The following is a 27,901-nucleotide window of genomic DNA, read 5'->3' on the forward strand; positions in this document are numbered from 1 at the left end:
ATGTCGGGCTCGGGTATGGACCTCCCGCGTCTCTCACCGCCTCATATGTATGCCGGTCTCAGTCAATCCCCCGCATCTCCGAAGGAATTCGGTGGGAAATCCCCACCGGGTGCACCTGAAGTCCATCAAGAGAGGAAACAGGGGAAAACACCGCGGCCGGCAAAAACCGGCGCGTGTAGAGAAGGGAAGGTCCCTGTTCGGGCGCCAGAAATGTGGTAAATAATTTATTTTACCTTATCTTATTTCATCATTTTCTAGTAATAGGTAAATGAGGAAGGAGACAGAGTCCGGGACGTGGAGTATAATCAAGGTTTATTTCAATAACTCGAGTTAAGGGAGAGCTCCCTCACCAAGCGGGTTAGGGAGTGGTCTGCTCAACATTGCGCAGCTTGCAGCTTTTATACATTTCTTGCACAACACAAGCGAATGGCAATAATTCTGTAATTTTCCATCAAGCAAACTTTAGAAAAACACTTCTATGTGCGTTAGTGGAAATACGTAAAAATAGCATGCAGACAGAGAAATGTCAAAGCTGGGGTGTAGAATAGAGTGCGAGGGGAAAAAGAAAAAAAAATAACAGGTGTGACTGTGTTCCAACCACAGGTTGTTCCGTCGAAGCGACCTTTTTCTCTCAGCAACGGCAGAATCGGCTTAACCACAGTTATGTGGGCGGCTATCAGGTGTGACCTTTTTCTCTCAGCAACGGCAGAATCGGCTTAACCACAGCTACGTGGGCGGCTCACATCCTGCCCAAAGCGTATCATGCAAGGCAGTTTGTCTCCAGCTGCACTCTCCAGAGTGTCAACAATAAGGTTTGTCAAGACATTCTCAAAATGGATGCTTACTCTCAAAATGGATGCCCAGATGTCAAGGTACAGTGATTGCATGAGGGTGCGATATTTTACTTTTCCACAAGTCCAACAATAGCAAATGCCAGTGTCTTTTGAGAATACGAAGTACAGTTTTACTGGCAGGACTGTATTGAGTAATGAAGGAGACGGGTCATTTCCTGGATGCGTTAGAAGGTTTTTTAGGGCCCCTAATGAGAAGAGAGTGTTGATCTTTAGAGGATATGCGTTTGCTAGCCGCCGATATAAGTTTCTCGGTGTGACCACGTGAGCGGAAGCGGTGTGTCAGATTATTGAGTTTGTGTTTGAAGACGTCAGAATCGGTGCAGTTACGTCGAACCCTAACCATTTCCCCGTAGGGAATGGCTCTGATTTGTGTCAGGGGATGAGCGCTCTGTGCATGCAGAATAGAATTACAGGCTGTTGGTTTTCTGTACAGTCTAGAGGTGATCCTATTGTCAGTAATGTACAGAAGAAGGTCTAAGAACTCGATTTGGCACAATCCACCTTGTGTGTGAAAGTTAGGTTGAAATCGTTTGTGTTCAGGTGATGTATGAGTGTGTCAAGATCGGAAATGTTACCTGTCCAGATCGCTAGAATATCATCAATGTACCTCCCCCAGTAAAGAATATGTTGGGTGATGTGTGTCGGGCAATTGGACCATAAGTGTATCTTTTCAAATTGGCCCATGTAAAGATTAGCATACGATGGAGAGAATTTCGCGCCCATCGCCACCCCCTGGCAATGCCAATACCAGTTTCCATTATGTATGAACACATTATTTTCGAGTACCAGGCGCGTGAGATCGAGAAGCATGCGCGTGTGCTCATAGAGGGTGGCATCTCGAGAACTGAGAGTCATTGAGAGCATCTCCAGACCCATTTCGAGAGGGATCGAGGTGTAAAGAGAGCTAACATCAAGGTTGACAAACATACAGTCATCCGTCCATTCAATATCTTCAAGCTGACACAATAAACCCCTGGTGTTCTGAAAGTAAGAGGGAAGGTTCCGAACCATATGCTGAAGAAAAGAATCGATGTATTCAGAGATGTGTTCTGTTGGAGAGCCAATGCCTGAAATGATTGGCCTACCTGGTGGAAAGCTGCCTGTTTTGTGTACCTTGGGTAAGATGTAAATACAAGGTGCTCGGGTGCTACAACATGTAAATACCTGTATTCAAGATCAGACAAAAGACACAGACTTTTCAATTGAGTCAATTTGTTTTCAATTAGGGTGGTGATGCCAGGGAGAGGGTTGGACTGAATTGCAGTGTAAGCCTGTGTGTCATCCAGTTGCCTGTTGATTTCCAAGAGGTAGTCAGATCTGTTCATGACAACAATGTTACCCCCTTTGTCAGCTTCTTTAATTACTAGGTCTGTACGTTTAGAGAGTCCCTGCAAGGCCAGAAATTCTTTCTGATTGAGATTGTTGTTGTGTCTGTGCGTATGTGTCCCAAATGTATCCTCGAGGTGGAAAAGTTCAGTACTGACCGCTTTGTAGAAGACGTCATTGTAGTTGTCAGGAGGTAATGTTGGGACAAAAGTAGATTTAGGTTTGAGCTCACTGTCCAGATCTAGGTTGGATGGTATGTCAAGCTGGACTAGTAGTTCGTCCAGACATAAGGGAGACGAGGAGTGGTTGTCAAGTGAAAGGACTCTCTGGATGTCCTGCAGATCCTTAATGGATCTGTTACAAGCCGGGATTGGACTGTGGGAATCCCTAGTGATATGTGTTCTGTTATGAAAAAACTTCTTGAGTTTAAGATTACGTACAAATTTAAAAAGGTCTATGTGTATGTTGGTGTAGTTAGGTGTGGAAGTAGGACAGAAGCCCAAACCTTTTTTTAAGACATTTATTTCATGAGTAGACAAACAAGAGCTGGATAGGTTGATGACCTGCACAGAGTCATCTGTTGCGGTGAGTGAGTCCTGATACAGTGTACTGATCAAGACTTCTGAGTTCTCGAGGTGGAACGGGTTGTCACGCCCTCCCTTGTGTTTGTTGTTGTGTTTCCTCCCCCCCCTGCGGGTGGGTTTATGTTTGGACCTGATCTGTTGAAATTCTGGCGTATTCCCTTCCTGTACCGGCCTAGTTTCTCTAAAAAAGAATTTGATTGGTGAGGGGCATTTGTAAGGGCTGTGTTACCAGAGGACCTTTCCAAGGGTGTATCCATACCATCACTAGAGAGATTGGAGATGTCAGATAGGCTGTCAGAAATTGACCCAGCCGGAGTGGCATTCTTAGTGGGCTTGTTATTTGTGTCTCTATTTACCTGATCGAATCTGCGTGCAAAGGTGTATATTCTCCCATTGCTGTAGTCATTCGCGTCCCTGATAAGCTTTCTCATTTTTTTGTCCTTTACATACAGCTGATACCCATGAAGTATATCTCTCATAATAGCATAGTTCTTGTCAGTTGCTTCTGTGAGGTTGAGGTTCTTCATCTCCTCCTCCAGAGAAGCAATGTCCAGAAGTAATTTATTACGGTTTCTGTCCGCATGCTTGATGAGTATATTTATCATGCTGAACGAGGTAGAGGAAATGAGATGTTTCAATGGGAGAATATACACCTTTGCACGATGAGGAGTGGGCAAGGGAAATCACCGGTTTCGAGTCCACTAATGTGTACATATAGTGGGATACCTCCCAATCTAGCAATAGAGAAGGGCCAAGCATGGCCGCTATCTATTGCAGCTTTCTATTACGGATGTTACCTTCAATATGTGTGCGTCAACATTAAGCATTAGTAGAGAGGGTTAACATATAATATCATACGAACCAGCCCAGGTGGACATTAACAATTCACACATTCTATATATATATATTATTTTATTTTTTTTCCCCAAAAAATATATTTGTGTGTGGCATAACTAGTGGTATTGAGCTCAAGTTCTTTTCTTCTGAGAGACGGTCATCTCCCTAGGTAGCAAATTCAGATGATAATAGTGATAGAGTTCAGGTCTGTTCACTTAGGGCTGCCAGAGTGAGTACTGCATTTTGTTGCTTGATTTGCATATGAGAGGAGAACGGGTCCTTGCAACTCATCTGGCGAGTTTGGGTACCACTTCTCTTTGGTTGATTGCATTGAGACTTTGGTGAACCAGTTGCCCATACCAGAGACATGGCATTCTCCGGTGAGCCATAGGTCTTGGCCCAGCGCCATGCCTTTTCTCTTTCAGTAAAGTTATGTATGGTTGTTAGCAACCACTTGACATTTTTATCAGGTATACTAGTGCATATTTCAGGCTGAGAGACCGTAGTTTTTTATTTACTTGCATGAATGATGTACATTGATGTTTTACAGCAGTTGTACAATCAGGGAAAATCATCACCAGGATAGTATCTCTGTCAGGGTAATTTAGGATCCGAGCCACTATTGGTCTTGAAGGCGACCTTGGCGATATCATATCACAGGTACTCTGTAAGTGCATTCCACCATAAACAAAGGAGACAAAGGTTGGGTCCTATATCAATTTTCAATCATTCCATGCAAAGAATAGTGTTGTTGCCCTCAAGCCCTTCAGGTAGCCCAGTTAGGTGTCAGTTATTACGTAAAGAGCAGCCCTCTTCTTTTTGAAAATTAGCTTCCATGAACCTCATTCTTTCCGTTAAGATCCCGGGGGTGGCTTTAATTGTTGGCCTAGAGAGAACTCTGTTGCAATGGAGCTCCCTTCCCACCAACACAGTGGTATGCCCACCCGATTTTTATCCAGGAAGAAAATAGGTTTGGTTACAGATGTGACTATTCTGTCATGGCCGAAGCCAAACTTCCCCGACGTCCCAAGAGTGTTAAAGCTGCCAGAGAATAAGTTATATGTCTATCTGCCCAATTAGGATGGGCAGACATATAGCCATTTTTTACTGTCCATCACTGCCAGGCAAACCTTGGTGGTAAGGGACAGTAAAAAAGAAAAACTTGGATTGCATGGTGAAAGGCGAGTTTTATCTTTTTTATTTTCAAAAAATGTCTCTTGCACCTTCTTTATGTGTGATCTAAGGGTACTGGAAAAATACATTTCCAGTGTGCTAGTTTCTGGTCTGAAAAGACTTGTTAACAAATATTAACCTTACACTTTCCAAAAAGGCACCTACATCTCTGTCTCAGTGCCTAAGTAGTGAAGAGAGTTGTCTCATGTCTGTCTTGAATTTCTGCCTCCAGTACTCCTCAACAGGACCTTGGGCACCAGTTTCCTTGATCCTAGGGGACATTTGCCCTGCCTGTTGGAGGAGCTTCTTTCTAGAGTGCAGAGGGATCTGATGAGCCTGTGCCCACAAACAGCTAGGCAGACCGCGAGAGGCCTAGAGGGGCAGGAGTCCAGTAGAGCTTGTCTTGAAAAAAGCATTTTATGCACTTTACATTTCTGCACATTTTTCTTGTTTTGAATTACTAAGTGACCAAACATCTCTGCATTTCAGCCCCTCAATGAGCAGATTCCCACCTGTCGAGCCAGCATTATCCAAAAGTCAGAAGAGGTATCTGTACATGGCCAGAGACTCTTCGCAGCATTGCCAGGAACCGTATAACATAAAACTGTGTGCACCCGGAACCATCCCCGCCATTACCATTCTGAAATTGTTTCATATACCCTCAAGAGAAGCTTCATGTCTTCAAGCCATAGGACTTCCTCTGTCCAGAGCATATTCTAGATGTTCAGGGCACTGACCAGAATTTAAATAGAAGTTCCTACTGAATTCAAACGCTACATAGGGTGGACTATTTAATATGCATTAGATTTTAATTTATCATAGGTCTTTGACATCATTTTATCTAGTTTAAGTATTATGAAATTGGACTTATTAATAAAACATTTATCATTTTATCTGACTTGGTGCAGACCTGTAAGTTTTTAATGTCTTGAGTCAATGTACCTGGTGTGAGCCACGTTTTCCAAACAGGAACCAAGTTAACCTTGCAGGTCCAATTGTATGGGCTTTGTGTTACCCCAGTTTCAGTTCACTACAAGACTATGGCCTCTCTCTACTAACAGTGGAGCCCTCTCCTCACCATCATCTGAGTTCCTGCTTCAAACACTGATACTGATGTGATGCACGGTATGTTTTTATCAACACAAAATTTACTGAACAGTCCTTTCTAGGCTTTCCTCTTTGTTCCTTTCACCATGCTTTTATCTCTGTGCTGATCCCTCCTGATGTGGATTTGCATAGCTGAGTCAGGTATGCTCTTCCTCTTATTAACCAACTTTACTTGCTCTTCTAAGCTACTACGCCCAGATTCACTAACACTTTGCACCGGGTTGCCCCCACAAACGTATTGCAGGCCAGCGCAAAATGTTAGATTGGAACTGTGGGTCTGATTCACAAAGGTAAACTTACATGGTTGTGTAAGATAACTCCTTTTTGGTATTCATAAAACTGCCATTTAATAAACTTTACGACTGTGGAGACTCTTCAGTCAGGAAGGTGAACTACGCACATAAAAGATGTGACCGCCTACCTTTTTGTGTGCGGAGTTCTGTGCCCCGGCTGCAAGGTCTCTGTAGTCATAACGTTACTATTAAATGGACGTTTTGTGCACACCAAAAAAGAGTTAACTTAAAAAAAATGTGTATGTATGAATCAGGACATGTGTTTCATGCTCACACTTATTTTGCACTTGAAAGTAGGCGTGCACACAAGCAAAGCAACACTATGGGGCATATTTATACTCCGTTTGCGCCGAATGTGCGTCGTTTTTTTCGACGCAAATTCGGCGCAAAACTAACGCCATATTTATACTTTGGCGTTAGACGCGTCTAGCGCCAAAGTATGGGCAAATAGCGTCATTTTTTTGCGTGAACTCCTTCCTTGCGTTAATGAGATGCAAGGAAGGCGTTCCCGTCTAAAAAAATGACGGCGACGCAAATGCGTCGTATTTATACTCCCGGGCAAAAATCACGCCCGGGAGTGGTCGGGTCAAAAAACCCCGCATTTGCGCCACTTTTTAACGCCTGGGTCAGGGTAGGCGTTAAGGGGCCTGTGGGCTCAAAATGAGCCCACAGGTGCCCTCCCATGCCCCCAGGGACCCCCCCTGCCACCCTTGCCCACCCCAGGAGGACACCCAAGGATGGAGGGACCCACCCCAGGGCCATTCAGGTAAGTTCAGGTAAGTATAAAACATTTTTTTTTTTTTTTTTTTTTTGCCATAGGGGGGCCTGATTTGTGCCCCCCTACATGCCACAATGCCCAATCACCATGCCCAGGGGACATAAGTCCCCTGGGCATGGCCATTGGGCAAGGGGGCATGACTCCTGTCTTTACTAAGACAGGAGTCATGTAAATGGCGTCTGGGCGTCGTTTAAAATGGCGCAAATCGGGTTAAGACGATTTTTTAGCGTCAACCTGACTTGCGCCATTTTAAGACGCCCTAACGCCATTTTTCCCAACGCCGGCGCTGCCTGGTGTACGTGGTTTTTTTCCACGCACACCAGGCAGCGCCGGTCTGCTTGCGCCGGCTAACGCCATTCAATAAATACGGCGCCCGCATGGCGCTTCAGAATGTCGTTAGCCGGCGCAGAATTTTTTGACGCTAAACTGCGTTAGCGCAGTTTAGCGTCAAAAAGTATAAATACGGGCCTATGTTTTATGTTGCATCACAGTGGTTAACAACACAAAAGAATGATGGACGGAGTGCTGACAATTTAAACACTCTCCCCCAGTCACAGATCTGGGTTTAATCCATCGTTTTTTTGCTGCCCATGCCATTCCAGTTTGGACCCAGCCATATGCAAATCAGTCTTGACCCTGTTCCCCATGGGAACAGTCCAGCCCGAACTGCCAGGCCAGGTCTTCCCTGGACTGGAAACAAGCATCCTGGGACCGGTTTCGGGGTTTCACCCCTCATCAGCCAGGCTAGCTTGAATCCAGTGGCATGGGAAGCACGGGACCCACGTCTGGGCATACCCTTACCACTTAGGGCGACATTAACAACACAAAAGAACGATGGACGGAGTGCTGACAATGCAAACACTCTCCCCCAGTCACAGATCTGGGTTTAATCCATCGTTTTTTTGCTGCCCATGCCATTCCAGTTTGGACCCAGCCATATGCAAATCAGTCTTGACCCTGTTCCCCATGGGAACAGTCCAGCCCGAACTGCCAGGCCAGGTCTTCCCTGGACTGGAAACAAGCATCCTGGGACCGGTTTCGGGGTTTCACCCCTCATCAGCCAGGCTAGCTTGAATCCAGTGGCATGGGAAGCACGGGACCCACGTCTGGGCATACCCTTACCACTTAGGGCGACATTAACAACACAAAAGAATGATGGACGGAGTGCTGACAATGCAAACACTCTCCCCCAGTCACAGATCTGGGTTTAATCCATCGTTTCTTTGCTGCCCATGCCATTCCAGTTTGGACCCAGCCATATGCAAATCAGTCTTGACCCTGTTCCCCATGGGAACAGTCCAGCCCGAACTGCCAGGCCAGGTCTTCCCTGGACTGGAAACAAGCATCCTGGGACCGGTTTCGGGGTTTCACCCCTCATCAGCCAGGCTAGCTTGAATCCAGTGGCATGGGAAGCACGGGACCCACGTCTGGGCATACCCTTCCCACTTAGGGCGACATTAACAACACAAAAGAATGATGGACGGAGTGCTGACAATGCAAACACTCTCCCCCAGTCACAGATCTGGGTTTAATCCATCGTTTTTTTGCTGCCCATGCCATTCCAGTTTGGACCCAGCCATATGCAAATCAGTCTTGACCCTGTTCCCCATGGGAACAGTCCAGCCCGAACTGCCAGGCCAGGTCTTCCCTGGACTGGAAACAAGCATCCTGGGACCGGTTTCGGGGTATCACCCCTCATCAGCCAGGCTAGCTTGAATCCAGTGGCATGGGAAGCACGGGACCCACGTCTGGGCATACCCTTACCACTTAGGGCGACATTAACAACACAAAAGAATGATGGACGGAGTGCTGACAATGCAAACACTCTCCCCCAGTCACAGATCTGGGTTTAATCCATCGTTTTTTTGCTGCCCATGCCATTCCAGTTTGGACCCAGCCATATGCAAATCAGTCTTGACCCTGTTCCCCATGGGAACAGTCCAGCCCGAACTGCCAGGCCAGGTCTTCCCTGGACTGGAAACAAGCATCCTGGGACCGGTTTCGGGTTTTCACCCCTCATCAGCCAGGCTAGCTTGAATCCAGTGGCATGGGAAGCACGGGACCCACGTCTGGGCATACCCTTACCACTTAGGGCGACATTAACAACACAAAAGAATGATGGACGGAGTGCTGACAATGCAAACACTCTCCCCCAGTCACAGATCTGGGTTTAATCCATCGTTTTTTTGCTGCCCATGCCATTCCAGTTTGGACCCAGCCATATGCAAATCAGTCTTGACCCTGTTCCCCATGGGAACAGTCCAGCCCGAACTGCCAGGCCAGGTCTTCCCTGGACTGGAAACAAGCATCCTGGGACCGGTTTCGGGGTTTCACCCCTCATCAGCCAGGCTAGCTTGAATCCAGTGGCATGGGAAGCACGGGACCCACGTCTGGGCATACCCTTACCACTTAGGGCGACATTAACAACACAAAAGAATGATGGACGGAGTGCTGACAATGCAAACACTCTCCCCCAGTCACAGATCTGGGTTTAATCCATCGTTTTTTTGCTGCCCATGCCATTCCAGTTTGGACACAGCCATATGCAAATCAGTCTTGACCCTGTTCCCCATGGGAACAGTCCAGCCCGAACTGCCAGGCCAGATCTTCCCTGGACTGAAAACAAGCATCCTGGGACCGGTTTCGGGGTTTCACCCCTCATCAGCCAGGCTAGCTTGAATCCAGTGGCATGGGAAGCACGGGACCCACGTCTGGGCATACCCTTACCACTTAGGGCGACATTAACAACACAAAAGAATGATGGACGGAGTGCTGACAATGCAAACACTCTCCCCCAGTCACAGATCTGGGTTTAATCCATCGTTTTTTTGCTGCCCATGCCATTCCAGTTTGGACCCAGCCATATGCAAATCAGTCTTGACCCTGTTCCCCATGGGAACAGTCCAGCCCGAACTGCCAGGCCAGGTCTTCCCTGGACTGGAAACAAGCATCCTGGGACCGGTTTCGGGGTTTCACCCCTCATCAGCCAGGCTAGCTTGAATCCAGTGGCATGGGAAGCACGGGACCCACGTCTGGCCATACCCTTACCACTTAGGGCGACATTAACAACACAAAAGAATGATGGACGGAGGGCTGACAATGCAAACACTCTCCCCCAGTCACAGATCTGGGTTTAATCCATCGTTTTTTTGCTGCCCATGCCATTCCAGTTTGGACCCAGCCATATGCAAATCAGTCTTGACCCTGTTCCCCATGGGAACAGTCCAGCCCGAACTGCCAGGCCAGGTCTTCCCTGGACTGGAAACAAGCATCCTGGGACCGGTTTCGGGGTTTCACCCCTCATCAGCCAGGCTAGCTTGAATCCAGTGGCATGGGAAGCACGGGACCCACGTCTGGGCATACCCTTACCACTTAGGGCGACATTAACAACACAAAAGAATGATGGACGGAGTGCTGACAATGCAAACACTCTCCCCCAGTCACAGATCTGGGTTTAATCCATCGTTTTTTTGCTGCCCATGCCATTCCAGTTTGGACCCAGCCATATGCAAATCAGTCTTGACCCTGTTCCCCATGGGAACAGTCCAGCCCGAACTGCCAGGCCAGGTCTTCCCTGGACTGGAAACAAGCATCCTGGGACCGGTTTCGGGGTTTCACCCCTCATCAGCCAGGCTAGCTTGAATCCAGTGGTATGGGAAGCACGGGACCCACGTCTGGGCATACCCTTACCACTTAGGGCGACATTAACAACACAAAAGAATGGGGAACAGGGTCAAGACTGATTTGCATATGGCTGGGTCCAAACTGGGGTGGCATGGGGAGCAAAAGAACGATGGATTAAACCCAGATCTATGACTGGGGGTGAGTGTTTGACAATGTTCAGCATTCCGTCCATCACTTGTTGTTTTTGCTTTGTCGCCCTAAGTGGGAAGGGTATGCCCAGACGTGGGTCCCTTGCTTCCCATGCCACTGGATTCAAGCTAGCCTGGCTGATGAGGGGTGAAACCCCGAAACCGGTCCCAGGATGCTTGTTTCCGGTCCAGTGAGGACCTGGCTTGGCAGTTCGGTCTGGACTGTTCCCATGAGGAACAGGGTCAAGACTGATTTGCATATGGTTGGGTCCAAACTGGGGTGGCATGGGGAGCAAAAGAACGATGGATTAAACCCAGATCTATGACTGGGGGTGAGTGTTTGACAATGTTCAGCATTCCGTCCATCACTTGTTGTTTTTGCTTTGTTGTCCTAAGTGGGAAGGGTATGCCCAGACGTGGGTCCCTTGCTTCCCATGCCACTGGATTCAAGCTAGCCTGGCTGATGAGGGGTGAAACCCCGAAACCGGTCCCAGGATGCTTGTTTCCGGTCCAGTGAGGACCTGGCTTGGCAGTTCGGTCTGGACTGTTCCCATGAGGAACAGGGTCAAGACTGATTTGCATATGGCTGGGTCCAAACTGGGGTGGAAGGGGAGCAAAAGAACGATGGATTAAACCCAGATCTATGACTGGGGGTGAGTGTTTGACAATGTTCAGCATTCCGTCCATCACTTGTTGTTTTTGCTTTGTCGCCCTAAGTGGGAAGGGTATGCCCAGACGTGGGTCCCTTGCTTCCCATGCCACTGGATTCAAGTTAGCCTGGCTGATGAGGGGTGAAACCCCGAAACCGGTCCCAGGATGCTTGTTTCCGGTCCAGTGAGGACCTGGCTTGGCAGTTCGGTCTGGACTGTTCCCATGAGGAACAGGGTCAAGACTGATTTGCATATGGCTGGGTCCAAACTGGGGTGGCATGGGGAGCAAAAGAACGATGGATTAAACCCAGATCTATGACTGGGGGTGAGTGTTTGACAATGTTCAGCATTCCGTCCACGTGGGTCCCTTGCTTCCCATGCCACTGGATTCAAGCTAGCCTGGCTGATGAGGGGTGAAACCCCGAAACCGGTCCCAGGATGCTTGTTTCCGGTCCAGTGAGGACCTGGCTTGGCAGTTCGGTCTGGACTGTTCCCATGAGGAACAGGGTCAAGACTGATTTGCATATGGCTGTGTCCAAACTGGGGTGGCATGGGGAGCAAAAGAACGATGGATTAAACCCAGATCTATGACTGGGGGTGAGTGTTTGACAATGTTCAGCATTCCGTCCATCACTTGTTGTTTTTGCTTTTTCGCCCTAAGTGGGAAGGGTATGCCCAGACGTGGGTCCCTTGCTTCCCATGCCACTGGATTCAAGCTAGCCTGGCTGATGAGGGGTGAAACCCCGAAACCGGTCCCAGGATGCTTGTTTCCGGTCCAGTGAGGACCTGGCTTGGCAGTTCGGTCTGGACTGTTCCCATGAGGAACAGGGTCAAGACTGATTTGCATATGGCTGGGTCCAAACTGGGGTGGCATGGGGAGCAAAAGAACGATGGATTAAACCCAGATCTATGACTGGGGGTGAGTGTTTGACAATGTTCAGCATTCCGTCCATCACTTGTTGTTTTTGCTTTGTCGCCCTAAGTGGGAAGGGTATGCCCAGACGTGGGTCCCTTGCTTCCCATGTCACTGGATTCAAGCTAGCCTGGCTGATGAGGGGTGAAACCCCGAAACCGGTCCCAGGATGCTTGTTTCCGGTCCAGTGAGGACCTGGCTTGGCAGTTCGGTCTGGACTGTTCCCATGAGGAACAGGGTCAAGACTGATTTGCATATGGCTGGGTCCAAACTGGGGGGGCATGGGGAGCAAAAGAACGAAGGATTAAACCCAGATCTATGACTGGGGGTGAGTGTTTGACAATGTTCAGCATTCCGTCCATCACTTGTTGTTTTTGCATCACAGTGGTTACCATTTGTGGCATATGGATATTGTCACACAACCACCCAAGGTAGACAAGAATAAGTGACAAAAAAGTACACCTCCTTGAGACAGATGTAATGATGGAAACTTTGTATTTCCTCCAAACCCTTCCAGCATTGCAAATTCTGCACTGTACATCCCGCATTCAAGTTTTAAAGTATGTCGGAGCACAGTATTGTTAAGAGGAAGGGTCCCTTTCCAATACAAAATCTATGCTACATTTGTGCAGAGATCCCTGCACTATGATGCAAGGGTGTGTGTGTGACGTAAGAGCCGAAAGAGGGGAGAGAGAACCAGCACCATACCGTAGTGGATATGGCTGTGTTTGCTCTCTGCCTTCATCTCATCTCTGAGTTGCCGCACCTCACTGTGCAATGTTGCACGAAAAATAAGTACCATATGGACCAAATGTACAAAACTTTTTGGGAGGTCAGAAATGGCTTAATTCGCAGAATCAGGTCATTTGCAAATGCACAAAAAGCATTTTGGAAAGTACAAAAGCCAAATTGCGAATGATTAACATGTTATTGAGTCACAATTTGGCTTTGCGAGTGGCTATTTGGAAGGGGGGTATTTAGGTTGTCCCTTGTTAATTCAAAATTGCAGTGGTATGTGTTAATGTTTTGCAATCAAGTTCTGGTCTGAAAACATACTTTTTTTACCAGCACCTCAATGGAGCTGGTAACGCATTCTCAAATGGGAAGGGGTCGCCCAGGGACACCTCCCCCTATGAGAATGTAAAAACAAAAAACTATTTTTGAGAGCAGGAAGTGGGGGGAGCACTGAATACTCCTAAAAAATTAAACTTAAATGTTTCATCTTCTTTTTTGTAAATGCATCCCATTTTCCTTTTTTGGAAATGGGCTGCATTGAAAAAAAGATGTTGCTTCATTTAAAAGCAATTACAGACATGATAGTGGGCGGACCCCATCAAGTCACCATCATTGTGATGGCAGCGATTTCTAGTGGGTCACAGAGTGTGACCTAGCTCATTACTATTCATGACGTAAATCAATTTGCGACCCCACTAGGAGTCACTCTTTAGTCCTTAGTACAGTGCTTAATGTGCGCTGGTGGTTTCCAGTACGGGACACCGGTACTTATTTCTGAAGGCCAGCACTTATTCTTCTGCCGCAAGCATTTACTGCAAGCAAAAGACATACATGGGAAAGGCGGAGGAAGAGAAAAATGAAAAAGCGTCACAAAGGAAGAACAGAAGGCAGCAAGAGTGAGCTAGAGGGGCAGGGAGGGGTTGTAAACGGATTAAAGGGGCCCGAGAAGGCTTCAGGATTACGCTGCCTGCTAGCAATGGGGTCTTTGGTTGGCAGTCAGGTTACCCCCTGTCCAAGCAAGGTCCCTCACTCTAGTCAGAGTAAGACACACACAATCCAAATTATCTTGTGCCCACCCTCTGGTAGCTTGGCACTGAGCAGTCAGGCTTAACTTAGAAGGCAATGTGTAAAGTATGTGTGCAAAAAATCATGCAATAACACAGTATAACACCACAAAAATACACCACACAGTGGTTAGAAAAAAACTATAATATTTATCTGGTTAAATGGAGGTCAAAACGATCAAGATTCAATAAGTATATGTTAAATTAACACTGTGGAAATGATATAAAGTGTCTTTAGTCTTTAAAAAGCAACATGTGTCTCTTGCAAGCACAGAGTACCTGTTTGCGTTCAAAATATCCGCAGAGGAAGAGATGCGTGGAAAACAGGGAGGTGTTCATCGATTTCTCTGGACGCACACAGACAATGTGTTGTTATATTTCACACAGGGAAGGCTTTGCGTCGATTTCCGGTGCACAAACTAAGCAAATCGGGTATGAGCCTATGTCACCATGTTTTAAGGTGAAAGCATATGCACTTTAGAACTGATTAGCGGTGGTAAAGTATGCAGAGTCGTAAAGCCAGAAAAAATGAGGTCAGAAAAAGAAAAGGAGGAAGCCAAAAAGGTTGGGGTGACCCTGCAGAAAGGCCATGTCCAACACTGCCTCAATGTTCTGTGTTTGCACATTTAATTGCAGCAGCTGCGTGTTTCACATGAGAGCTTTTCTAACTGTGGATTGGTAAGAATGGCTATTTGAAATGGCAATTCCCAATTTTTTCTGTATTATTTTGTATTTTAGATCTGTATTGGTTACCCTTGCAGCTATTAACCATTATTCTACTCATTCTAGAGCATAGTTGCTTAGCTCATGTCAGGGAGACCGGATCCTCTGGGTTTGCGCCTGTTCCCAATATGTCGACCTCTTGGCAGCTCCAAACTGTACTAACTATTATAGTGGGGGATGGGGTTTTAGGTTGGGAACAGCTGGGAATTAGACCTGTGGAAGGAAGAGTTAAGAACACAATAGCAAGAGTATGCACTTTGACTTTCATATACTTTGTTCCAAATATTTATATACTGATAACATGAATGATCAAGAGCTTTTCTATAACATGACCTTAATAGCTCTGGGTACCTGGAAAATAAGAAGGATTATGCAAACTTTCATAGGAGCATTCTTAGAATAACATATTATGCTTTGAACATTAAACTGTCTCAAGTTAGTTCTTGGAGTAGAGACTACATTATAACAAGAATCAATTATCACATTAGTTTTCATAAATGAACTACGATAGACTCATGAATGATTCTGCAAGGTCACACTCTCTCTTGGATTTCAGGATCCAATTGACTTGGAATTATTAATCACTTTCATACAAAACTGTGCATCAAGATTTCAGTGCCTAGAAATGATCGCGCACTCAGCCGATCTGAACTGCAAGAGTTAAATGCCAAAATTACGATTGTGCGTTCTGCTGATCTGAACTGCAAGAGTTAAATGCCAGGAATGAATCACGCACACTGCTGCCGATTCAAACATCAAAGTTTAAATGCCAAAATTATGATTGCACGTTCTGCCGATCTGAACTGCAAGAGTTAAATGCCAGGAATGAATTGCGCACACTGCTGCCGATCCGAACATCAAACTTTAAATGCCAAAATTACAATCGCACGTTCCGCCGATCTGAACTGCAAGAGTTAAATGCCAGGAATGAATCGTGCACACTGTTGCCGATTCGAACATCAAAGTTAAAATGCCAAAATTCCGATCGCGCGTTCCGCCGATCTGATCTGCAAGAGTTAAATGCCAAGAATGAATCGCGCACACTGTTGCCGATTCGAACATCAAAGTTTTAATGCCAAAATTACGATCGCACGTTCCGCCGATCTGAACTGCAAAAGTTTAGTGCCAGGAATGAATCGCGCACACTGTTGCCGATTCGAACATCAAAGTTTTAATGCCAAAATTGCGATCACTCGTTCCACCGATCTGAACTGCAAGAGTTAAATGCCAGGACTGAATCGCGCACACTGCTGCTGATTTGAACATCAAAGGTTAAATGCCAAGATTACGATCGTTCACGCAACCAACCCAAAAGGCCCAAAACTCAAGTATGCCTGCTAACGGAGTCAGAGGCCTAACCCGACGTCCATCTTACCACCCTGCTGGAGGATCACTTAGATAATGAGGACAGGGCCTGGAATAGCCTAGATAGGCATTTGGCACAGGAGCTCAGGAAAATGCTGCTGCTCTGCATCGGGACCTCTAAATAGTGAGAGCTGGGCTGGGTCCTTTAAATAGACCCAAGCCCCGCCCTCATGCCACACCCAGCCAGACTGCAGGAAGGGATTCTAGAAGGGCTCAGAATAGGGACCACACCCTGCAGTCCTGCAGCAAAGCCTTGAAAATGAGCAATACATTGCAAACAGTATTAAAGGCGTTTCAGGATAAATCTCTGCAATGCAAAAGGTTAACATACTGCATCAGCACACAATGCATGAATTATTACATAACATAAGGACTGGCTTTTTGTATTACGTCACCCGTAGAGCGCGCACTGTCCTGATGTTGACAGCTCACTACTACAGTTTTACTTGGTTTGATTTTTTTTTTTGTATGTTAATGTATTATATTATTTAAAATCTAATAAACATTTCTGAACAGAAGCTGGCTGTTTCTGATGCCGTGTCTGTGGGTAGTTGGGGACAGTACCTTGCTTTGTTATTTATTACTCGCAGAGTTATGAAACAACCAACTAACTCCACAGAAAGCAGTACTTTGCAACCCTAACGAAAGTGTCGCCTGGTCTGCCTTGTTGAATGGCTGCGGGACAGAAGCACAGCAGTGTAAATGTGTTTATACAACCACAGTGCTGTACATGAAAGGGGGCCAGAAGGCGAGCCATGCCTGTCCACAGCAAGATGCCTATAGTTGCCCTCTACAGGTAGGTGGTGAGGTCACTTCCTGCAGACACATGGTGAGCAGGTGGTGGGGTCACTACTGATAGAGCGGTCCGTACTAATAATTTACCTGTATTCGGACGCTCTTTAGGCCGATGAATCTTTTGACTACGTGGAACTCTCCGTACTCTTATATCGATCAATTACATCAAATCAATAATCAATAACGAACATAAGCAATACCCTGAACAACATAACACTTAACAATTAATCCAGAATACATTTCGGCGAACCCTGACCTTTCAGTCAGGAATAACCACACCAGTTTATTGCAAAGTTAATAAATTGATTTCCCTATATTAACAAAGCTAGCACAATATAGATGTGTCTCAACACCAAATGATAAACATAAATGAACATTAATAGCTGTCCATAACGGTGAAACAAGTGCAATCTATGCAGCATTTGAATAACAAGGCATTCGATAATAGCAATGCAAATCACTAATACGATAATCTGTAATGAGCTAATTGCATACATTTAGTCAGCATAACAAGGTCTCAAATTGCATCGTGCAACAAAGGAATCCTCATCTAACCTCAAATTAGCATCGGCATGTGGGACTTCATGCAAAACAATTTAGCAACATTAATTTAGAAAAACTCCTAACTAGGGATCTTGTCAAAAATCAGCAGTTGGTTACCTAAAAGAAACACAATGCAATTGTACAATTTCCTTTCATATTTACCAATTACGATCAGCATACAAGGAAGTCTTCGTCTCACAGGTACCGTTTCTCGATCAGCATGGGTACCGTTTCTCGATCGGCATGGGACGGGGCAAAGGGGCAGGGTTGGACGGGGCAATTGCCTCACGGCGGCAAAATAAAACTACTACTTCATGCAAAAGGGATCAAAGTTAAAGTCTCTAGGGCAAGAATCATTTAAAGTCTCTTTCTCTCGATTAGAGAAAGCATCAAAGTCTCTTTCAAAATGGCGTCGCAGCAAAGTGGGCCATAATAGCTACGAAGTGACGCAATGTCGGGCAATAGCTGGTAAAAGGCTCATTTCTTCTCGTGCACCTGGGTTTTATAGACAACAGTTCAAATCCAGTAGGGTCTTCCATTGGAGGGTTCATAGGTTAGCTTCAAATTGTCCAATCAAAAACGACAGTTCTCAAGCTTTTACTTAAGCATACATTATCCTTGGAGATGGGTACGCAAGTTGCAACATTTTATACCAATTAGCTCACTTTCAGAGCCTCCATTGTCCGCACCTGCAGATCGACCTTGGAGTAAAGAGAAAAATGCAAAGCTGGCACGAAACTTTAAGATAAGCATGTGAACGATCTCAGTGGAAAAGTACAGCTTCAAGCAAAAATACACGTTTAACAGCACATTGGAAAAATACGAGCATCTAAACCGTGAGACCAGGCAACTAGGCCAAAGCCTCTACTAAAGTAATGCTAAGCTAAAGCATTTCAAACAAGCAAATCATAGCACACGTCTACGATTATGTCGAATTAGTGCAATTCTAATACACCACGTTATATAAAGCACGCTTATAAATGTTGGCAGACTACTCTAAGGGCACATTTTGTCCCCGTACAATCTTTATTAGTTCGGTTAAAGTCACACATGATTATTTCAACACTATGTTTAAGCGCTAATAAATGTAAAACCTTCATTTCTGCTTCATCACTACCTACAGGCAGGTGGTGAAGTCACTGCCTGCAGACGGGTCTCTGCCGACGGACAGGTTGTGGGGTCACTACACACAGACAGGTGGTGGGGTCAATACCTGCAGACGGGATGCAGGATCTCTGCCTATAGACAGGTGGTGTGGTCAATACCTACAGGCAGGTGGTGTGGTCACTGCCTACAGACAGGTGTTAAGGTCATTACCTACAGGCTGGTGGTGGGGGCACTGCCTACAGAAAGGTGGTTTGGTCACTACCTTCAGACAGGTGGTGACGTCACTGCCTATAGAGAGGTGGTGGGGTCACTACCTACAGGCAGGTGGTAGGGTCACTTCCTGCAGAGAGCTGATGAGGTCACTATCTACAGGCAGATGGTGGGGTCAGTTCCTGCATACAGGGTTTGGTCACTTCCTGCAGATGGGTGACGGGGTCTCTTTCTGGAGACCGGTGTTGAAGTCACTTCCTGCAGACAGGTGCCATAATCACTTCCTGCAGACAGGTGGTGAGGTCACTTCCTGCAGACAGGTGGAGTGGTCACTTCCTACAGATAGGAAGAGTTACTGCCTACAGACAGGTGGCCGGGGCTCTTCCTGCAGACAGGTGGTGGGGTCACTACCTGCACATGGGCGGAGGGGTCTCAGCCTACAGACAGGTGGTAGGGTCACTACCTACAGATATGTGGGGAGTCGCTGCCTACAGGCAGGTGGTGTGGTCACTACCTACAGGCAGGTGGTGGGGTCACTACCTACAGGCAGGTGGTGAGGTCACTTCCTGCAGACAGGTGGTATTGTCTCTTCCTGCAGACAGGTGGTGAGGCCACTTCCTGGAGACATGTGGCGGGGTCTCCTTGAGCAGACGGGTGGCGGGCTCACTACCTACAGACAGGTGGGGTCACTACCTACAGGCAGATGGTGGGGTTAATACCTACAGACAGGTGGTGGGGTCACTACCTGCAGACGGGTGGAGGAGTCTCTGCCTACAGACAGGTGGTGGGGTCACTACCAACAGATATGAGTGGGGTCACTGCCTACAGGCAGGTGATGGGGTCACTACCTACAGGCAGGTGGTGAGGTCACCTCCTGCATATGGGTGAAGGGGGTTCTGCCTAATGACAGGTGGTGGAGTCATTTCCTACAGATATGAGGTGGGCACTGCCTACAGGCAGGTGGTGGGGTCACTAACTACAGGCATGTGCTGGGGTCACTGCCTACAGATAGGTGGTAGATTCACTACCTACAGATATGTGGTGGTCACTGCCTACAGGCAGGTGGTGGAGTCACTACCTACAGAGAGGTGGCTGGGTCACTACCTACAGACAGGTGGTTTGGTCACTACCTACAGACAGATGGCGGGGTCACTCCCTGCAGACGGGTAGGGTCACTACCTACAAACTGGTGGTGAGGTCACTACCTACAAACTGGTGGTGGGGTCACTACCTACAGGCATGTGGCGGGGTCACTACCTACAGACGAGTGGTGGGGTCACTGCCTACAGGCAAGTAGTGGCGTCACTACCTACGGAATGTGTGGGGGGTCACTGCCTACAGACAGGTGTTAAGGTCATTACCTACAGGCAGGTGGTGGTGGCACTGCCTACAGAAAGGTGGTTTGGTCACTACCTACAGGCAGGTGGTGAGGTCACTACCTACAGACAGGTGGAGACGTCACTGCCTACAGAGAGGTGGTGGGGTCACTACCTACAGCCAGGTGGTAGGGTCACTTCCTGCAGATAGCTGATGAGGTCACTATCTACAGGCAGATGGTGGGGTCAGTTCCTGCATACAGGGTGTGGTCACTTCCTGCAGATGGGTGACGGAGGACGGTGTTGAGGTCACTTCCTGCAGACAGGTGCCGTGGTCACTTCCTGCAGACAGGTGGTGAGGTCACTTCCTGCAGACAGGTGGTGTGGTCACTTCCTACAGATAGGAGGAGTTAATACCTACAGACAGGTGGCGGGGGCTCTTCCTGCAGACAGATGGTGGGGTCACTACCTGCAGATGAGCGAAGGGGTCTCTGCCTACAGACAGGTGGTGGGGTCCCTACCTACAGATATGTGGGGAGTCACTGTCTACAGGCAGGTGGTGTGGTCACTAACTACAGACATGTGGTGGGGTCATTGCCTACAGATAGGTGGTAGGTTCACTACCTACAGGCAGGTGGTGAGGTCACTTTCTGCAGATGGGTGGAGGGGTCTCTGCCTACAGACAGGTGGTGGAGTGACTACTTACAGATATGAGGGGGGTCACTGCCTACAGGCAGGTGGTGGGGTCACTACCTACAGACAGCTGAGGGGGTCACTTCCTGCAGATGGGTGAAGGGGGTTCTGCCTAATGACAGGTGGTGAAGTCACTTCCTACAGATACGAGGGGGTGCGCTGCCTACAGGCAGGTGGTGGAGTCACTACCTACAGAGAGGTGGCTGGGTCACTGCCTACAGACAGGTGGTTTGGTCACTCCCTACAGACAGATGGCGGGGTCACTACCTACAGACAGATGGTGAGGTCACTTCCTGCAGATGGGTGGAGGGTTCACTAACTACAGGCAGTTGGTGAGGTCACTTCCTGCAGACGGTTGGAGGGGTCTCTGCCTACAGACAGGTGGTGGGGTTACTACCTACAGGTATATTGTGGTCGCTGCCTACAGGCAATTGGTGGGTCACTGTAAACAGATAGGTGGTAGGGTCACTACCTACAGATATGTGGGGGTCACTGCCTACAGGCAGGTGTTGGAGTCACTACCTATAATGAGGTGGCGGGGTCACTACCTACATACAGGTGGTTTGGTCACTGCCTACAGACAGATGCCGGGGTCACTTCCAGCAGACTGGTCTGGTCACTACTTACAGACAGGTGGTGAGGGCACTACCTACAGACAGGTGGTGGGGGTCACTACCTACAGGCAGGTGGTGGGGTCACTTCCTACCGATAAGTGGGGGGGTCACTGCCTACAGACATGTGTTAAGGTCATTAGCTACAGGCATGTAATGGGGTCACTGCCTACAGACAGGTGGTTTGGCCACTTCCTGCAAACGGGTAGGGTCCTTACCTACCAACTGGTGGTAAGGTCACTACCTATAGACAGGTGGTGGTCTCACTACCTACAGACAGGATGTGGTGTCACTACCTACAGACAGGTGGTGTGGTCACGACCTATAGACAGGTGGTGGGGTCACTACCTATAGACAGGTGGTGTGGCCACTACCTACAAGCAGGTGGTGATGTCACTACATATAAACAGGTGGTGAAGTCACTTCCTGCAGATGGGTGGCAGGGTCACTACCTACAGACTGGTGGTGAGGCCACTTCCTGCAGACAGGTGGTGGGATCACTACCGACAGACAGATGGTGAGGTCACTTCCTGCAGACTGGTGGTGAGGTCACTTCCTGCAGACAGATGGTGGGGTCTCTTTCTGCAGACAGGTGGTGGGGTCACTACCTACAGAAAGATGGTGAGGTCACTTCCTGCAGACTGGTGGTGAGGTCACTTCCTGCAGACAAATGGGGGAGTCTCTTTCTGCAGACAGGTGGTGGGGTCACTACCGACAGACAGATGGTGAGGTCACTTCCTGCAGACTGGTGGTGAGGTCACTTCCTGCAGACAGATGGTGGGGTCTCTTTCTGCAGACAGGTGGTGGGGTCACTACCTACAGAAAGATGGCGAGGTCACTTCCTGCAGACTAGTGGTGGGGTCATTACCTACAGACAGGTGGTGGGGTTACAACCTACAGGCATGTGGTGAGGTCACTACCTACAGACAGGTGGGGTCACTACCTTCAGGTAGGTAGTAGGATCAAAATCTACGGGCACGTGGTGAGGTCACTACCTACAGGCAGGTGATGTGGTCTCTTCCTGCAGACAGGTGGTGAGGCCACTTCCTGGAGACATGTGGCGGGGTCTCCTTGAGCTGACGGGTGGCGGGGTCACTACCTACAGACAGGTGGGGTCACTACCTACAGGCAGGTGGTAGGGTCACAACCTACTGGCACGTGGTGAGGTCACTACCTATGGGCAGGTGGTGTGGTCTCTTCCTGCAGACGGGTGGTGGGGTCACTAGCACCTGTCCTGCGTGGGCAGCTGCACCTCAGATCCAGGCCCTGGAGAGGATTGTGCCTCAGAGAGCAGCCGGAGGCCTCCTGAGGACACCGGGGACATTACACCTGTTCCACCTGTCACCACCAGGTGAGAGATGCAGGAGCCTGTGGTCTCGAGGGGAATGAAGACGCTTTATAGCGCCTCCTCCCTTTACTCACAATCTGTGCGCTGCAGCAGAGCAGACGTAAGTGGGAGGCTCAGAGCCTGTCGTGGCTGCACGAGCTCGTTTCCTCGTCTCCTGCATTCTGCTTCTTTGATGTCATGTGTCTTTAATCTTTAATTGTAGTTTTATTTAGCATTCATGGTCATACGTGACAAGCTCCACATGCATGTGTGTCTGCACCGTACATGTACCGTATGTAACTATCTGCCGGATTAATAGATCCCTTACCGGAAGGAGCCCAGCATCTGCACTTGTATGTTTGTGCTGAAGCAGCCTGTGGAGCTAACTTCACAAACTTATCACTGGGTACAAGACCACCTGGGCAGGTCCATCAAGACGTGATGCCACGTGTGATCGTGTGTGTACCACGGCCCAGGTCACATGGGTAGGACCATAGTGTGTTTAGCGTGCTAAAGGACCAGAGACGAATGAGTAACATTTCCTGCATAATTTCACCACGTGAGATGCCAAGATGTACTGGTTTTAAAATGGAGAGAATTAAAATAACTTGTCTAGATCGCTTCATGTTTCTCAGCACCGTGATCTTGTTCGAAGGCTTAACAGTTGGTGCATTCTGGGAGCTGTAGTCTTGTGATTCAATCAATGCAGGTATTAAGTGTGGTTTATAAAGGAAAATGACACGACTGATACACAGTGTTTGGGTAGATGAGCAGATCTGCACCTGGCATATGTAACTCCTACAGAAATGTAGGTATTAAGTGCAGCGTTTCATCTCTGGTTGTAGCTGAGATCCAGAGCTGGCGAGGCTCACAGAGAGCACCGCCTCGCTGCCAGCAGGAGATCCCTCCAAAGAGGCCAGGGATTGAATGGGTGCAGACTCAACCCGGCGTTTTCCACTGCCAGCTAGAAGTGGCCACGGAGTGAGCGAGCATTGACACCAATATTTTCATCACCTGAACTAGATTTTGTCAATAAAGACTAATTCTTACGTAGTCGTAAATTGCCCGCCTGTCTGCCCGTTCACCCCCTGTTCTTCTGCGCGCGCCTGCTTGTCTGCTGTGTGGCAGTAGTTGTGTGATGTGTGACGGTAGTGTGACGGTAGAGTGCCGGTATGTTCGTCGGTGTTTGTCAGCCTCTGTGGGTTGGTTTGTAGACATGGCTATCTGACTTTGAGTGACGTCTCTCTAGCATTCTTCCATTCCTAACTCTCTGTTTACACATGATTACTCACACTGTTTCCTCCCCCCATTGGTCTATCCATCCTCCTTCACCAGCTGTGCCCTTTCCTCTCCCGGAAGCTGTTCTTCGCTCCTACCTCCTATTTGCCAACCACTGACCACCATTCCTTAGATCATTCCTTCCACAAGGCTCATTCCTCACTCCCTCTCTTTTGTTCCTTCCTTTACCGCGCCAGACTCCTCTAACACTTTGGCAGAGCTGTAGAGAAACATGAAACACTTTACATACAACCAACATATGGGTGCTTGGATGCCAGGTGGCCTGTGCGTTCCTGGGCGCCTCGAAGCCTGTGCCCATGAGTGACTGTTTGATCATTGATGGTGTGGGTGGCTGACGATCTGTTGGCCTGTAGATTGCAGGATGTGTGGGAGGCTGCAGGTGTGTTGGTCTGTGGTGGTGGGATGTGTGTGGCTGTAGGTGTGTTGGTCTGTGGGCAGTGGAATGTGTGTGGCTGTAGGTGTGTTGGTCTGTGGATAGCAGGATTTGTGTGTGGATGTAGGTGTGTTGGTCTGTGGGCAGTGGAATGTGGAATGGGTGTGGCTGTAGGCATGTTGATCTGTGTTGGGATGTGTGTGGCTGTAGGTGTGTTGGTCTGTGGGCAGTGGAATGTGTGTGGCTGTAGGTGTGTTGATCTGTTTTGGTGGGATGTGTGTGGCTGTAGGTGTGATGGTCTGTGGGTGGCTGTAGGTGTGTTGGTCTGTGGCGGTGGGATCTGTCTGGCTGTAGATGTGTTGGTCTCTGGCAGTGGTATTTGTTTATTTATGTAGCTCTATCTACATTCTTCCAAGCAATGGTCATTGTTTAATTTTTAAGTGCATTTTTGTTAAAGGAACATTAATTGTGTTTGACTTTTTCTCCTTGTCTTGGGTCATTTTACATGCTAATATTTAGACAAAAGGCTTCTTTGTCTGGAGCATATTATCTGTTATTTACAAAATGTTTTATTTAGGGTTCTGGCACCTAATAGCCAAAGTAACTACATTAGTGAAAGGAGCAGCATATTCTGACAATTCACTGAGATAACATATTGTGAAAGTAGTTTGAAACAAATGCCGGGTGACGTAATGAGGCACTGAGTGGTCATTTCACACTGTAATGCCATCTGAATACATACTCTTTTGTGTTTTTTAGGGTGGGATAAATATAATGCAAACTCACTGCCCCTTTGTAAATCCTGGCCGGGTTCATTAATCCCTATGTATATACACAATGCTTAACGGATATCTTACCCTCAGGTAACTCGTACCAAAACCAGTCAGGCTTAACTTAGAGGCAATGTGTAAAGTATTGATGCAGCACACAAACAGTAATAAAGTGAAAACACAGCACAAAAAAGTCCCAAAATAATTTAGAAAGCTAGAGTACATTTTAATGAATTAAATGATGCCGAAACAAATTATATCTAATCTGTAGAACCAGAGGTATGAGGTATTCGAGTTTTGAGTGCAAAATATTGCTGAAAAGATCACTAACAGCCGGTATCAGGTCAAATGAGACCCGGGCACGCAAGTCAAAAGCTAAGGCCGAATGTTATGGAGCGGGTCACTTTCAAGAGGTAGCTTGGACCCAGTCTCGGCTTTCCTTCAGACTTAGAAGAATCTTTCAAGAGAAGTTGCTGAGAAGGTAAATTTCAGCAGGGCAAGGCAGCCAGTATTGTCTTAAGGAGGAGGCGTTGTTGGGGAGCTTCTGGACAGAGTTGCAGTGAACATTTCTACATTCATTCCACTTTTGTGGAAGTCAAAAACCACCCACGGAGCAAGCTGCAACCTGCAAAGAAGGCTCCATGAGGTCAGATACCTGAGCTGGTCCAGTTGAACAGGATTTGCTGCTGCTGAGAAGAACATAGCAGGAGCTGCCATGAGGTCAGGCGACTGCAAGAAACCTAGGGGTGAATCAGCTGGCAGGTAGGTCCTGCTTTTCTGTCAGTTCTCAGGACACTTTTTGGTGAAAATGGTGAAAGTCCCATTTTTTTGGAGAAGAACCACCCACGCCACAACCAAGAGTCCAGGTCCTGGGGGCCAGTACATAGGGGGTTACGACTGACTCTAGCAGGAATCAGGTGCAGGTTTTAAGGCCCCAGGAGCTTGTCCAGACCATGTAGCTCACATAGAAGGCCAGGCAACTAGCCCTTGAAGTCACTTCTGGTGGTGCTGGATTCAAGGTTATGATTAACTTCCCCTCTAAGCAACAATGCAGGCCATTTAGCAGCAGAGGCCTCTGGTGGCAGCAGGGCATTTCTCTGGAGGTCACACACAGTCCTTCTGAAGTCCTCTACAGGTCCAGGAGTTTACTGAAGAGGAGCTCTGAGAGAGTCCAATAATAATATCTAGGTCCAGCCATTGAAGTGTGCAAATCCTCCAGGCTACCACATCTGGTTATAGAAAGTTTTTTCCTTCCTATCAGAGCTTCAAAAGCCTGGGGTGACAAAAGACTATTGTTAGGATGTGTTGTGTGTGCTGGAGGCAAGCGCCTTTGAAATGTAATTGGAGCATGGAACAGCTCTGACATCAACATTCCAGGTAGGATGGCCGATCCTGCCCACACCCACACCCCTTCGTATCACTGTCTGGCAGAAATACACAAACCCTAACAGCAGAGCCATTCAGTCATGTGACTCAGGGCACTAGCAAAGGCACAAAAATGACTGGGGTAGGAAAATGCTAACTTTCTGATTTTCATGTTTATTTTCTTTGATTTGTCTGTAGATTGATCGCTCTGAACCAATGCAGGAATTCAACTTGACTCTTAAGAGTGGGTTCCTTCTCCTCGGCTTCTCGGATGTGTCACCCTTGCTGCAGATGGTTCTCTCTCTCATGTTCATCTTTATATACTTGATCTCCATGATTGGAAACCTGATGATATTTGTCATCCTCACGGTGGACCCAGTCCTTCACACACCCATGTACTTTTTCCTTCGAAACCTGTCCATAGTGGACATCTGCCTTGCCAATGTCACCATCCCAAAAACTGTGAGCGGATCCCTATCCAATGACCGACACATCTCCTCCAGTGGTTGCGCAGTACAAATGTTTTTGTTCTTTGTGTTTGGCATCACAGACTGTGTTTTACTGGCCGTTATGTCTCTTGACCGATATGTGGCTATCTGCATCCCTCTCCGCTACACAACCATCATGAACAGACCAATGTGTGTTCAACTGGCCTCAGCATCGTGGGTCATAGGGGTGCTGTGCTCTCTTGGCATGACATCCTTGACCTTCAGCTTGCCCTTCTGCAGGTCTCATGAGATACATCACTTCTTTTGTGATGTCCCATCACTCATGAAGCTGGCTTGTGCAGACACGATTATGACAGAAGTAGTTACTACAGCCTCAAGTGTCCTTGTCTTAATTATGCCATTTATCCTAATTCTAATTACTTACACATTCATCATCTCGAAGATCATGAAGATTCGCTCCACCAAGGGCAGACAGACAGCTGCCTCCACGTGTGCTTCACACTTTGCTTCTGTGTTATTATTGTATGGTACAACAATACTTACATATGTGCAACCAAAGTCAAGTTATGCTACGGATAGGGTATTTTCTGTGTGTTATGCTTTTTTCACCCCCATGTTGAACCCCCTAATCTATAGTTTACGAAATAAGGATGTGAAGGGAGCTTTTAAAAAGCAAAAAGTCCTAAACATATTTTATGGTAATGCCAGGAACTGATCCTTTAAGCATGCTGATGTATTATACACCTTCATTCACTTGAAACAGTCACCATGCTTGTATCTGTAGAGATGCAGACTTTGTCTAAGACCAGACAAGGCATGAGAAAGTAAT

General features: G+C 47.5%; 1 protein-coding gene across 1 annotated transcript; it reads left to right on the forward strand.

The window, feature by feature from the left end:
* Positions 1 to 27,787, forward strand: LOC138267298 (olfactory receptor 2D2-like). Its single transcript, XM_069216154.1, has 3 exons — positions 1 to 215; positions 701 to 872; positions 26,822 to 27,787. Exons 1-3 carry the CDS (start codon positions 1 to 3, stop codon positions 27,785 to 27,787), a joined length of 1,353 nt encoding a protein of 450 aa, XP_069072255.1.
* Positions 27,788 to 27,901: the final 114 nt, after the last annotated feature.

This window comes from Pleurodeles waltl, chromosome 12 (genome assembly GCF_031143425.1).
Source record: "Pleurodeles waltl isolate 20211129_DDA chromosome 12, aPleWal1.hap1.20221129, whole genome shotgun sequence".
Taxonomy (NCBI): Eukaryota; Metazoa; Chordata; class Amphibia; order Caudata; family Salamandridae; genus Pleurodeles; species Pleurodeles waltl.

Coding starts and splice junctions, on each gene's coding strand:
- LOC138267298 (XM_069216154.1), top strand. CDS start 1: ATGTCGGGCTCGGGTATGGACCTCCCGCGTCTCTCACCGCCTCATATG. Junction 216..700: donor GTTCGGGCGCCAGAAATGTG/GTAAATAATTTA, acceptor TTTTTCTCTCAG/CAACGGCAGAATCGGCTTAA. Junction 873..26,821: donor ATGGATGCCCAGATGTCAAG/GTACAGTGATTG, acceptor ATTTGTCTGTAG/ATTGATCGCTCTGAACCAAT.